Genomic DNA, 13,924 nt, shown 5'->3' with positions numbered 1-13,924 from the left:
CAGAGCACTTGCACACACGCTATCCCATTCCATCCTCACGACAGCCCTGCGACGTAGGAATTATTCTTCTCGGGTTGCAGATGAGGACGCTGTGGTAGGAGAGAGCGGCGCCCGAGCCGCGTCCGGCCGTCCAGGGGTGCACTCACTCCGGAGGCTCGGGCGGCCCCGGCTCTAGAGGCCTGCCTCGCCCCCCTGGTTGCTGCGTGGAACCCCACGCAGGGGCTCGCCTTCTCTGAGCCTCGGTGTCTTCATCTGTAACTCGGGGATAATAATCGCACCTGCCTCCCATGGCCGTCGTGGCGATTAAATGAGATACTGTATACCGAAGCGCCCAGCACAGTGCCTGGCACACAGTAGGCATTCAACAAAATGGTTGTTGAGTCTGAACCCGGTGCTACACTCCCTGGTCTAGGCCATCACCTCTGGAGGAATCACTTACCAGGATCAGCCCTGGCATGCCGAGTGCTTTGTGTGTGTTACCTGCTCTAAGAAGCTGGCTGGGCAGCGTTTCACCGCTGTGGAGGACCAGTATTACTGCGTGGATTGCTACAAGAACTTTGTGGCCAAGAAGTGTGCTGGATGCAAGAACCCCATCACGGGTAGGCTCAAGAGTCCTTGCTAAGTCCGCCAGGCTAGGTCTTGCGCATGGTAACCATCTCTCATTTTCCTACGTCGTCGGTTTCATCCACAAAGGCCCCAGAGAATGTCCTCTCCCCCTGCCACTGTGGTCCCGAAGGCCCCCCCCCCCATAGTCTGGATTCTCTCTCAGGCCAGCTTAGCCTTTGCAATACAGAACACCTCCCGACTACTGCTGACTCACTAACGACGCTGCTGGAGTTCACGGGCCTGAGACCCACGGCCACGGCCACGGGCAGGCAGGCACCGCGTGCGCGCGCGGAGGGAAGGGGGGAGGGGGGGTCCGGCGGGCAGGGAGAGGACCGCGGGGGGGGGGGGGGAGGGTGGCGTGGGGGGAGGGTTGTTGGGGAGGAGGGGGTAGGGGAGGCTGGCGAGCGGCAAGCTGGGATTAGAGTGCCCCTAGCGGCAGGCTAGCTCAGAGGTAGCTGCGGGCAGCTTTTTTGCGATCAGAAGCAGAGCTAATCACTTCATTCCTCATCTCGCGGCCGCGATCCACGTGCCCTGGGCCCTTTCCCCGCCTCCAATGTTCCCATCTCCCCGGGGAGCCTTGAAATGTACATTTGAGAAGACTTTTGCCATCCTCAGGGAAAAGGACTGTGTCAAGAGTGAGCCACCCAGTCTCTAAAGCTAGGAAGCCCCCAGTGTGCCACGGGAAACGCTTGCCTCTCACCCTGTTTCCCAGCGCCAACCTCCGGGGCAGGCATCCGGGTGGAGAGAGGACTTGTCCCTCGTGGGTGGTGGTTCTTTATAGAAAAAATCGAAGCTTAGCAGCTCCTCGAGGCCCGGTAAGTGCACACCCCACGAACAGCCCAAGTTTGCCTCCTGGTGGCCACTTTGATGCCATGGCCCTGACCTAAATCAAAGAAACTGGTTATGCTGGGAGGTCGGTGCGCGTCACAGGGGCAATAGCGGTGGCAGGGGAGTGTGGGTTCGTGGCCAAGCTCTGGCATCTTCTCAGGTCCTGGAGAGCCGTAGCAGGGTGGCGGCGGCGCGGGGGCCGGTGCGCGGTGGGGGGGGTGGGGTGCCGGGGCGGGGGGCGGCCGGGGGCCAGGCCCGGGCGGCCCCCCGCGCACCTGTCGGCTCCGTGACCGGGCAAGGCGGCGGCCTGCCTCTCGCCCATGCACACTCAGCCGGCTCCTCTGTTTGCTTTTGTTGTCTCCGCAGGGTTTGGTAAAGGCTCCAGTGTGGTGGCCTATGAAGGACAATCCTGGCACGACTACTGCTTCCACTGCAAAAAATGCTCCGTGAATCTGGCCAACAAGCGCTTTGTTTTCCATGAGGAGCAAGTGTATTGCCCCGACTGTGCCAAAAAGCTGTAAAGTGACAGGGGCTCCTGTCCTGTAAAACGGAATTGAGTCTTTTTCTGTGTCCTCGCCCTCTGGCCCGCACCCCCCCCCCAGGGCCAGAGCGGCCTCCCACCTCTGAAGTTCTCCTCCTGCCTTTGCCCCCATTTTACAGTAGCACTCCCGCAAGGGCACACCGTGATCGTGCTAGGATGTAGCGGCCAAGTTCACCCCTCCGTAGCTGCCGTGAGCACACACACACTTAGTTAGCTCGACTCCTCTGCATGTTTATCATAGAGCAGAAAAGCGCTGACCGTGTAGCTGCTTAGTGATGTCAGCGAGAAGCGTAACACACACGAAGCCCCGCTGAGCCGCGTCTCGTGGCTCAGCCAGGACCCGCCGTGTCCGCGGGACACGCAAGAGTTGCAGCGGCTGCTCCAACTCGGCTGCTCACGTGCTCCGTGAGCAGAAAGCGAACTTACCCGAAATGCATGGTTGACCTTCCTCATCAGAATCTCCCTTCTGTTCTTTTGTGCTTTCAAACGACTAACATGGATTTCCAGAAAGTTAACATTTGAACTTAGCTGTAACTTTCTAAACTGACCTTTCCCCCCGTACTAACCTTCCATTTCCCTGTGTGGCGTGTTTTCTGAATGTTCCTGCTTTCAAGCAGGGAACGTGCAGGTGATTTGCGAAGTGTAGGCGGACCCGAGAAAACGAGCCTGTTTCACAGGAACATCGTCACAGCGAATACTTCTGGAAGCTTAACAAAACTAACCCAGCTGCCCTTTCTCTCTCTTTTTTTTTAATATTTTTGTTTTAACGACTAGTAACATAGTTCATGGGTTTGGAGACTTGCATGTCAGTATTTTCGCCCCCTCCGACGTTCCTGCAGTCTTGCAATTCATCCTACAGAAGTAACCGTCACACTGTAGAGGGGTAGCTGAGCGGGCGCCAGGGCGGTCATTGACACGATAGGACATTTCCAGACAGTGACGAGCTGAACCCCTTGTAACATAGTACTTGTCTGCTCTTGGTCCCTGTGCTAAAGAGGCCCGCCCAGTCCCTTCGCTTGCGATTCTTAGGACTGTCCCTCAGAGCTTACTGGATCTCTGGGGGAGTGGTGGCCACCCTCACGGGCGGACCCGGATCTCCATGTAGCGCTTACCCGAGCTGCAGGCTCACCTACTTACTGTACTCTCATCGACGTTGTTCTAGGACATAGTATAACGAGACAGTATCAAAAGTAAACATGTAATGCCAGTGCGTAGTAACATGCTCGTAGGAGTGGTTAGCAAAGCCGATGCCTCCTTTCTACATTTTGTCATTAGCTATTATCCTCTAACGTTTCAGTGTATCCTTACAGAAATAAAGCAGCATATAAATAACTTGCCTGGTCTTTTGATTCTGCCGCTGGGGTGGCTGTGAGGGGACACTCCTGATCCCAGAACCCCAATGACTGTTTGCCTTCCTTCAAGCATGGACTCCGTTCAGTGCACTTGCACAGAACAGAGGAATTCTAAGCAAGATAAAACCCGTATGAGCACTTGGACCCAGTTAAAAACAACAAAAACCCACTCTGACCCCAAATAAGTATGTTGCAGATGTGCACATCCCTTAAAAAGGGCACGGGTTTCTTTGGCCTGGGGGTGTGGGGGGGGGAAAGGCACCTGAAGGGTGTCAGAGGCTCACAGTCCCCATCTGCTTGGCTGCCCTTTCCCAGTGCCCTCCGGATCCACGCGGGCTGCCCCTGTCAACTGCCGCACCCTCCACCCTTGGGCCGGCGGGAGAAACTCGCTCCCCCTTGTGGCCGCACGGGGAGAGGCCGACGGTCTGATGAGCATCCGGGCCATAGGGATAAAAGCGAAGGGCAGTTTGAGGGCTTCAGAGGGGAGGGGGTGGGGTAACGGGATAGACTGGTGATGGGTAGTAAGGAGGGCACGTATTGCATGGTGCACTGGGTGTTATACGCAAGTAATGAATCATCGAACTTTACATCAAAAACCAGGGATGTACTGTATGGTGACTAACAGAATAAAAAAAAATTATAATTAAAAAAGCGAAGGGCAGGACCCCTTCAGTGCGGACATGGACCTGATCGTGTTAGCAGGGAATCAAAACCTGTCAGCAAGAAACCATGGGCATTTTTATGAACAGGTGACATCCCCTTGTGTCTGTCTTCCTAGAGAAACGAGCAGTTAAAACCATGAGAAGTGTCTGGTCATCTGGGGGCCCCAAGGGAGTGGGGGGGGGTGGTTCCCAAGGGAGCTTGCTGGGTTATAGCAAGGGAGAGCCCAGGGGAGACAATACTGGGATGGAGTGGGGACTTCCTTCAGGACTACTTCTCAGGGTGAGACCACGACACACCTCCACTGCCCTCCACCCCCCGGGGTGGAGGGGCTCCTCCTCATTCTCACTGAGCTGGTGCTCGGCCCCTTCCCTCCCTAGCTTCCCTCATCTGCCCTGACTCTACGCTGGTCCCCAATCCTGTGCCACCCTCTGGCCTTCCTATCCCACCTGGCCTGCAAAACTCTAGCCCACACCAGGGCCAAGGTTGGGGCCGGCCTGGCCAGCTGGGCCTTGGCTTCCCTGACGGCGCGCCCCTTTCCCTGGCCTCCCGGTAAGCTGCCTCCTCCCCACTCCTCACGGGGAACACATCCGGCTCTGAGAGCTAACCCGCACAGCCACCGCTGATGGCACTGTCGCCCCCACTGTCCGGATGAGAGTGCGGAAGTTCAGAGAGGTCACCATGAGCCGCATCGCCACAGCAAGGGTGAGCCCCGGGTGGCAGGGCCAGTGTCTGACGGCCCCAATGAGGAAACCGTCAGATCTCCGCTCAGTACTCAATTTGCAGAGTGATGCTTGCGACTCGGGAGGAAGGAGGGGAGATTTCTAGTTAGCAACTTCTCGTCAGAGAGCCCTTTTCTCCCTGGTAATTACGGGGATCAGAATTACCAAGAACATACCTACCTGTGGGTCACAGGGTGGGTTCTGGAGCAGACTGTCCTGCCACTCACTATGCCACTGAGACCACAGACAAGTTCCCCTGACCTCTCTACGCTGCTTTCCTCACCTGCAGAATGAGACAGAACTCCTACCTCCCGCAACCACGTGCAGATCACATAACATGCGCTTAGCAGGGCGACGGACACCTAGTAAACGGACACCTAGTACACGAGCTCCATAAATGTAAGCAATCTGCTTGGACCCCCGGCACCCGCCATGCAAGCCACGGGACGCTTCCCACTTGCAAAGCAAGACGGGGTGTTGGCTTTACGATCAGACTTGAATTTGAGCATCCGTTCTGCCTCCTCCTAGTTGTCAATGTTGACCAAGCGCCAATCTCCACCAATCTGCATCCTCCTAGGTAAAAATGAATACCCACCCTCACGGGGTTTAAAAAGATGCCTGGGGCGCCTGGGGGGCGCAGTCGTTGGGCGTCTGCCTTTGGCTCAAGGCATGATCCTGGCATTCTGGGATGGAGCCCCACATCAGGCTCCTCTGCTAGGAGCCTTCTTCTTCCTCTCCCACTCCCCCTCCTTGTGTTCCCTCTCTCGCTGGCTGTCTGTCAAATAAATAAAATCTTTTAAAAAATTAAATAAATAAAATAAAATAAATAAAAAGATGCCTAATTCTGCAGTCCCTGGCATGTGGCACGTGTAAACCTAACTACAGTTATTACAAGACTTGGGGAACCCCTGGACATACCCATCCAGAAACACTGCAACTGGATTGGTGGGAAGGGCGAGCGACAGCAGGGCGGCCTCTCCAGGGCCTGCTTCCACAAACGAGGCCTGCGTGGCCCGGGGGCGGCGGGGGGGGGGGGACCCAACGGGCCACCGGGAACGGACCCCTGATAGAATGCAGCAGCCGGCCCACCTCCAGGCTCTTGCTTCTTGGCACTAGCTCCTGCTGCTCCCTCTGCCTCGCCTCCCGATCCTCCGGTCTGGCCACAAGGAGGATTCCTCAGGACTGAGAGGGGACTCCGAGATTACAGCACATCGCATGAAAACACAAGCCAGGCCACACAGCAGGCTAAGACTCAGGACTTTAAGTCCCTGTCTGGCATCCTTTCCAGGAGCCCCTGCTGCACGGCTGTGGCAGCCAGCGTACGGAGCTGTTCAAAGGCTTCGTACCTGTGCGAGATGACACAGGTGCAGGAAACGGGCCCATATGCAGAACCCACTGGCAGAACCTAGGGACCCATCCCTTGGGGGCAGGGACACCAAGAGACTACCCAGACAGGAAGGAACCCTTGAGGCAACCAAGGTGTCATATACCCCCCACCAGGTTCAAGGGCACTGGGCCAGGGCAAGGGCGGGGGCTCAGCCAGCATCCACCACCTCAGAGCTGTGAGCCCGTGGCCGGTGGTGTGCGCGCCCCAGAACATTCCGGGTCAACAGCTGCAGCCGCCGGCCCAGCAATGCGGAATGCCAAGTGGGGCTGGCTGCCGCCGTTCTGCTCGGCACCAGACCCCACGACAGGATAAATGAGGACCTCGCCTGATGGAAAACAAAACCTAGCAGAACAGAACACGTCTCCGGGTGGGAAACTAAACATTTACAGGCAGGTCGGAACATCGGTTTTAGCCACGCACAGGAATGGGGAGGGCAGGAAGAGAAGCGCATGCAGCAGCCCCATCACCGCCGAGCTCACACTCGGGCTCCAGAAAGCAGTGTTCTCCTCCGCGGCAGGCACCTAGCGTGAGGCCCCCAAAGGGGCTGGGGAGAGGTGTGGGCAGTCACGGCTTACAGGGGACTGGTGTTTTGAGGGTGATGGAACTGTCTGGAACCAGATACAGGTGGTGGTTGCACAACACGGGGAGTGTGGATTTCACCACAGTAAACAGAAAGGTACTTAAAAAAAAGTTTTTTAAAAAAAGATTTTGAGAGCGGCGCCTGGGTGGCTCAGTCGTTGGGCGTCTGCCTTCGGCTCAGGGCACGATCCCGGTGTTCTGGGATCCAGCCCCACATCGGGCTCCTCCGCTGGGAGCCTGCTTCTTCCTCTCCCACTCCCCCTGCTGTGTTCCCTCTCTTGCTGGCTGTCTGTCAAATAAATAAAATCTTTAAAAAAATTATTTTGAGAGAGAGCACATGAGCTGGGGGGGGGGGCAGAGGGAGCAGCAGACTCCCCACTGAGCAGGGAGTCTGATGTGGGGCTCGATCCCAGGACCCCGAGATCATGACCCGAACCGAAGGCAGACGCTTCACTGAGCCACCCCAGTGCCCGACAGGAAAATACTTTACCGTCACTGGCCTCAGGGAGAAGTCAAGAGCCACCACTGGCAAGAGGCAGAGAATCTGAGGGTTGGCACCGCCATGTCCCACGAGCGGGGCTCTGCCGCATGACCGGCAGCTGAAGGTGGGGGGAGCAGAGGACCTGCTCACCTTTTACCGGACCTGCCACCTGCCTCCGTTCAACGCTTGGTTAACAGTTAGGGTCCCCCTTATACCACCAGCAGACAGCAGCTCGGCTTTTGTGATCAGAATGAAAAAGAAAACTTGCTTTATCTGCCAAGTTTATTTTACAGAGCACACATATAGATGTGGGTGTAACAGAGTGTTCCAACATGTGACATTTGTGCAGAAAAATAGCAGAAACTCATTTGTCAGGATGATTGTCCTTGCCTTCTATACAAAAGAGCTAGTGTATAAAAAGAGTTTTCAAATCGAAGGCACCAAGATCTAAACCGTAACAACGGTACAGCACTCTGAACGGCCAAGAACTAAGGAACCAGAAAGGATTCCTTCCTTTTACTAATCCAGGGCTGGTGGCTAGAAAGGGACATGGGCCTGCTTGAAACTCGTTGTGATTCACCAGAAACCTCATTAACAGTAGGACTATTGTGCGTTTAAGTTTTAGTCGATGGCGTGCATAAGCAGAATCTGACAGATTTTAGGAAAGCTATTCCGTGTGCGTGTGTGCATGCGAACGTGTGTGTGCAAATGTGTATACACGTGTGTACGTGTGTAGACGTGTGTGTGCGCGCCTATCTATCACGGGGACCAAAGAATGGCACTGCTCCTGTGTTCACCTGCAGCCAGGGGCGAGGGAAAGGCAAGCAGCTCTGGCCCCACCGCCCAAGGCTGTGTACCCAAGGGCAGGCCTGGCGGGCACAAGGACCAAAGGAAGACACGCTGCCAACAACTAGGGGAATGACGCGTGCCCTGCCAGACAACAGCCAGATACTGCTTTAGGTACAATAAAAACACTGCATGTTTTTGGAAATAAACCCCCAAGGTGCACTTCAAAAAAGGTAACACTGATGAGCACGAAAGGTGCTACTGAGAGCACTTTCTAGAACCCGGAGCATTTGCGGGTGCCAGGGCCTGTGCACTCGGGTGATGGCAGAGCTAAAAACATACATACGTAATGGTAACGTGACTTAACTAGATTTTGCAACCTCCTGTTTATTTATTAGAAACCACCCAGCAAAGTTCTTGTGAGCAATCCTGAGCCCCTCACACACCCACTACGGCCCCTACGAGAGTGAACGTCCACTCTGAACTGCTAAAGTAACGTAACCATGAAACAGAATAAGCAGTGTTTTAAGACGGAAAATTCTCCTCAGTTTAGACGCTCCAGAGTGACCACTTTCGAGGGCACCCTTGCTGTGCACTCCTGCACCCTGGCTGGAAAACAAGAACGAGACAATGGCGGTTTTTACAGGAAAACAAAAATGACTCTTTACTCAGAACCCTTGCTGTTGGCAAGAGTCAAGATGATAACATGTATCTTCTGAGATATACATTAAGGTGTCTGTCTGTTCTCCCTGTTTTTGATGGTCATTTTGGTGGTGAGGTTCAAGTCAGAGGCAGAAAAATTAGGGGGTCTGGAAGTTGAGATCCACAGTAGAGGATGAATTCTCTTCTGGGCTGCGCCAAGTTTACATATCTGACCGGAGGGAAAAAAAAAAGAACAGTAGAGAAGATGCTGGTCTTACTGCCACTGGGCCCCAGCCTCTCTTCGCGGTGGGTCCGGGACCTTCGGCAACCCCTTCCCCAACCCAACGTTGCTGACACACTGGTGTCCCCAGGACCCAAGCTGCCTCTCAATTTCGAAGAAAGCCTCTTAAAGGAAAGAAAAGCAATGGCCTTTTGGTTTTGGAAAGTCAGGCTGAGACACAAAGTCAAAGGGCCGACTAACCCCGTGCCCTACACGACTGTCTGCACGCCGTGAAGCAGCTGGTGGATCAGGGGCGCTGATGAGAGCCTACTCTGTGTATCTGGTAGGAAACGCAGGGCATCGAAACTAGAATCAAGTCATTTACTCTCTCAAAACCAACTTAATGGAAGACCCTTTGATACCAACCTAGCCTTCAGACCCACCACCGTCTCCCTACTTGCCTCAAAGTTACAGGGTGCCAAGGCAGCCCTGGAAGAGCCAGAAGCAGGAGGGTTCATGGCCAACTGCCTTTCAAGCAAGGTAAAGATAGGAGGAGGCCTTACCCGATGGAGCAGGAACAGATTTGTTTTTCTTGTCGTCTAAAGGCACCGGGGGACTCTGGTGGAATGTCATGGAACCTTTCAGATGGTATTTTCGGCTATCAGGAGGGATACTGGACATAAGGGACTCTGCCTCATTTCTGATGGCAATAATTTTGTCACAGATCCACTCCTGTGCCTCTGGATATAAACTCTTGGAAGGTCCCACGGTGTTACATGTTTCACTTGCCTTTCTGGTTTTTGCTGCTCGGCTGGTCATTCTTTTGGTGGACGATCTGAAAAGAGATGCTTGGGTTAGAATCCTGACAATCCCAAAACCAAGGTTTTGTCCTGAAAGACGCTTTAGCCTTGAATGAAGTATAAGTAACTTATCCTTCCGAATCCTAGCATGGGAAGGTGGGAGGGGAACCTGGAGATCACAGAACACGCTGGTTTCCAAATTGTGTCCTGCCAAGTCCCAGGGTTCAGCAAACACTAAGCAAGGCCAGGACCAGCTGAGCACGCAGGGCTCCAGAAGTCCCGCTCCCCACTTCACGCGGATCCGGGATGCGGCCAGAACCGTGGAGTGAGGACGAACATGGCTCTCCCCGGTCCAGGGCTCCGTCCAGCCCGTCACTGCGCCTCTCGGCCCCTCATGTTCCTGTGGGCCTTGGAGGTTCACGTCTTTTTAGGCAATCCCCGGGGAGCCTTCCTAAGAATCTATTCCCACGCTTCCACCCTAACTTCTGATCCTCAGTTTCCCCACATGTAAAATGACATCCATACTGAAGTCAGAGTTGCAATGAGCATCAGAACAGGCAACATCAAACACCTGGTATACAGCAGTCACTCAACGCTCCCCCTCCCAGATTTTATGAGCAAACGCTAACTAGTGTGCACAAAAGCACAGCTTAGAGCCGGATGTATCTGGTTTGAATGTGGGCTCTGCCCTATCACAATGGGATGTTGGGCAAATAAGGCCCGTCATCTCTCCGTGCCTCAGTTTCCTCGTCTGTAAAAGTGAAGATGATAGCCCTTACCTAGCAAGGCTGCTGTGGGGATCAGTTTATTTCTGGAAGTACTGGACACAGTGCTTGGTACGAACTAAGGGCTCAGTCAATAATCTCATGTATGACTCCCACCAAGTTTATTCTGATAAGCTCGCTGAGTGACTCACCTGGTACCCCTCGCCTGAGCCAAGGGGTCTTTCGCACTTTTTTGTCTGAAGTTTTTCATGTCGCCATTAAAAAATGTTTTTGTCTCTCTACAGACTTGGCCAGAAGTGGCGTCTAAAAACACCAGCTTGGGAGTGTTCTTCTTCATGTTTTTAAAATGTGTTTTGAGTTTTGTGGATGAATCCATGCCATTTATAAAGGCTTGGAAAACAAAAGGAAGAAGATTAAAACTGGAGTTTCGATAACGAAGGCAACAGAAGGCGAGGGCTGTGATGGTGGTGGGCCAGGGCACAGCGGCCGCCTACAGGCAGGGAGGGCCATGCAGCAGGGTTGTGGGGTGCAGGGTGCCGCCCGGCGCACAGGCCTGCTCGGGCCTCAAAGCACAAAGGGGCCGCCTCTGAGGAACCTGCCCTCCTACCTCTGCCAGGCGAGAGTGTAGGCTGGGGGGCAGCAGCAGCAGGCTTCTTACCCCTCGTCCTGACTAGCCACCTGGCCGATCCCGCCTCTTCTTTTAGCCTCGATGCTAGTGCTACCTCCTACCTTCACCTTTCCTCAGCGCCCAAAGCCGACCCTGCGCCTGGCCTAGCTCCTACTGCTCTGTTCTCACTGCACCTGGGCCAACCAGATGGTGGCGGTAACACGGTGAGCTCCTCTGTTTCGCCACAGGCTCCCTGGACGCTGCTCTCTGACTCGCATGTTCGTTTCTGCTCGTGGGCTAGAGAGTGCCTAGTACTGCTGCCATAAAGTGGTCCCTACCCGCGAGGGACTCGGCCACTCATTTCAGAGGGCTCTCAGATCGCGGCAGGTGTCACACTTCTCTCAGGGAGGTGGGACGCGGAATTCCACCTGTGCTCAGTCATGGAGGCCGCACAAGGCCGGGAGCTAGGAAATGCTCACATTCGGGTAAGAGCTACCACCTACTGCCTAACAGAACACGCTATACAAGGATAACGACCACCACCATAGTGGGCTTTCCCCAGAGCAGTCTGGGCGTCAGGCCCTATCCTTAGCACGACATGGATCAGCTCATTGCAATCTTGTGCTACCGTAGGAGGACCACATTAGCTTCCCCTTTTTCAGGTAGGAAAACTGAGTACAGAGAGGTTCAGTAAGTTGCCCAAAGCCACACAGCTCAGCAGCAGAGGAGCCCCTAGATGAACCCAGACAGTCCAACTCCTACACAGTGACTAGCAGAACTCAGAAGGCGAGCAAACCTGATGGGTGCAGGTCATCGAAGGAACCGTCGTCACTGTCCGACTCGTCCTCGTCGTCCGCCTCGTCCTCCTCATATGTGGTATCCACAAATGGTTCTGCAGCCTAGGATGAGAAAAGTCATGAATACATCTAATATTCCGTCAGCCTGACTTGGCTGTTTCAAAGAAAACAGGTTTCATGCTGGACTGATTGATGGCTATTTTTCATCATTTCAATTAAAAGGTAAAAAATCTAACCTCTTTGGCCCCAAGACTACAGGGGACAGAACAGGTGGCCCTAGTTGTGTCTTCCAGTTAGGGAAAGACATTCAACAATGAAAGACTTCCCCAAGTGGGAGCCAGGGGGGCCACGGCTTTGGGTTGGCATGGGGCCTCTGCCTGCTCAGAGTCCAAACCAAGCCAAGGTAGGGCCAACTGATGAACAGCTAAAAAAAAATTCTTGGCTACCTCTTGAGAGGAAACTTCTCAGGCCAGTGAGCTAAATGATCTTTCAGATGGTGACTTGCTGCACTTTCCAAAAACGACATTTGTATTCTAAATTTTCATGATATGAATGACCACACTGGGGAACTGGAAAGAGCTAAAATACCAGTCTGGTAGCACAAAGGGTAAAGGGCATAGAATTTGGAGGGAAAAGGCCTTAGAGGCATGGGATACCTCAAACGACAGGATGCTGGGGTAAACGAATACTTGTGAGATTGACCCCAAAAAGCACTTACCGTAGAGGAAAATGAACTTCTGTTCGTCAAAAGGCATTACAAGAGTATGAAGCCAACTACAGCAATACCTACGCATGTGCAGGGCCCATAAGCAGAGGAGGTAAAAACCACACATCAGCAAGAAGGAGGCCAGCCACCAAACAGAAACACGGACGACGGATTTGACAAGGCACTTCACCAAAGCAGATCTCCAAATGGCCAAAAAGCAGATGAAAAGGCACTCGAGTTCATTAATCATCAAAAACTACTGATCAACTCGGTAGTGTGCAAATCAAGAACTTCTATGCAGCAGCAGACCGCGCACTAAGACAGGCCGCGCAAGGGCAGAAGATATATGCAGCACAAAGGAGCAAGCAAGTGGTAGCATCCAGAGCAGCTGAAGAACCGCACGTGAGTGAGAAAAAGACAAGTATCAACCCAAAGGCTTTGGGCACAGATCCTAACAAGCGTCTCACACAAGAAAAAACAGGACAGCTAATTAAAGATAGAATGTGCTCCACCTCTTTCATCATCAGGGACATGCGAGCGTGATGCTTGAGTTACCACCAGACTGGCAAAAATGGAAAAGTCGGCAAGAAGGTGAAGCGACAGGAATTCTTACGCACTGCTGGTAGGGACACATAGACTACCTTTGAGGCATTCGAATCTGTCTTTCTTGTCCGCTTCATAATTTCCTCAATTCTCTATTTAAAGGAAAATAAAAATTCAAACATGAAAACAGATTAAAAACAAACCAGCGGTCCTGAAGAAGTTGATTACTTCCATTTTCCACAAGCAGATGCATCAGGACTGCTCCCAAGCCACAGATTTCACCACCTTGAGACCTTGGGGCAGCCGCCGGGGTCCTCCCAGTCCCAGTGGCAGTCACCCAGAAAACATCTGGAGTGCTAGCAGCTATACTTGCCATCTTAACACAGAATCCCAATTACCTTTCACCCCTAATTTTGTAGACTTAGAAATTCATTACTTAAAAGCACATACTATTGCAAACCCGTTAGGACTTTTTATCGTTTTAGTCTGAACAGACCATGACTGAAGTGGGTATTAACAAAAAGAATGCACCCCAATGATGTGACACTGTCAGAAGTCTGTGACTGCAAAGAGCACACACAAAGGAGAGAGAGAATTTTCTCCCCAGTGCACACCTGGCCTCCTCAGGCTGACCTATCTCCCAACAGAGAGGCCTTGCAGTCTGGACTGGGGCCTCCTCTCATCCCAAATGAGCCCAATGAGTTGCACAAAGTGAGGTCCCACCTTACAAACAGCCTGCACCTCGGCCTTTGAGAGAAGCCTGCACCTGCTGCTCCCTCCCACTGAGTTCCTGGTTTCCAGCCCAGGCCAGAAGAAACTAACTTCCACCAACCCCTCCCATGACCAGAGTGACTCCGTTCAAAGGAGCTTTGTTCCCAGAGGTTTGTGATATTGAGGTGTCACTGTACTGGTCACCAGCGGTCTGTGATGGAGAGGTAAGGT

The 13,924-nt window shown here is 53.4% G+C and overlaps 2 protein-coding genes across 10 annotated transcripts in view; one reads left to right on the top strand and one right to left on the bottom strand.

Annotated features, from left to right (window-relative positions):
• Positions 1 to 3,307, top strand: part of FHL1 (four and a half LIM domains 1) — a 60,009-nt gene extending 56,702 nt beyond the window's left edge. For 3 of the 5 annotated variants that reach the window (XM_087860013.1, XM_045804815.2, XM_087860014.1), the window contains 3 exons: positions 413 to 599; positions 1,222 to 1,421; positions 1,801 to 3,307. In XM_087860013.1, coding sequence (XP_087716139.1) covers positions 413 to 599; positions 1,222 to 1,421; positions 1,801 to 1,884 — 471 coding nt within the window. In that variant the 3' untranslated portion in view covers positions 1,885 to 3,307. The remainder of the gene's footprint in view (positions 1 to 412; positions 600 to 1,221; positions 1,422 to 1,800) is intronic. The other 2 variants (XM_045804811.2, XM_045804814.2) reach the window with 2 other exon arrangements.
• A 5,272-nt stretch (positions 3,308 to 8,579) lies between these two features.
• MAP7D3 (MAP7 domain containing 3) overlaps positions 8,580 to 13,924 on the bottom strand; it is a 30,937-nt gene continuing 25,592 nt past the window's right edge. For 3 of the 5 annotated variants that reach the window (XM_045804818.2, XM_087860143.1, XM_087860144.1), the window contains 5 exons: positions 13,081 to 13,134; positions 11,733 to 11,835; positions 10,521 to 10,719; positions 9,594 to 9,639; positions 8,580 to 8,813 (listed from right to left, as the gene is read on the bottom strand). In XM_045804818.2, the coding sequence (XP_045660774.2) occupies positions 8,670 to 8,813; positions 9,594 to 9,639; positions 10,521 to 10,719; positions 11,733 to 11,835; positions 13,081 to 13,134 (546 nt within the window). In that variant the 3' untranslated portion in view covers positions 8,580 to 8,669. Of the gene's footprint in view, positions 8,814 to 9,593; positions 9,640 to 10,520; positions 10,720 to 11,732; positions 11,836 to 13,080; positions 13,137 to 13,924 lie in introns of those variants that run through there. The other 2 variants (XM_045804821.2, XM_087860145.1) reach the window with 2 other exon arrangements.

The sequence above is a fragment of the Ursus americanus genome, chromosome X, assembly GCF_024610735.1.
Source record: "Ursus americanus isolate L20-20 chromosome X, mUrsAme1.1.p, whole genome shotgun sequence".
NCBI lineage: Eukaryota > Metazoa > Chordata > Mammalia > Carnivora > Ursidae > Ursus > Ursus americanus.
This window is presented reverse-complemented; position numbering and strand designations above follow the sequence as displayed.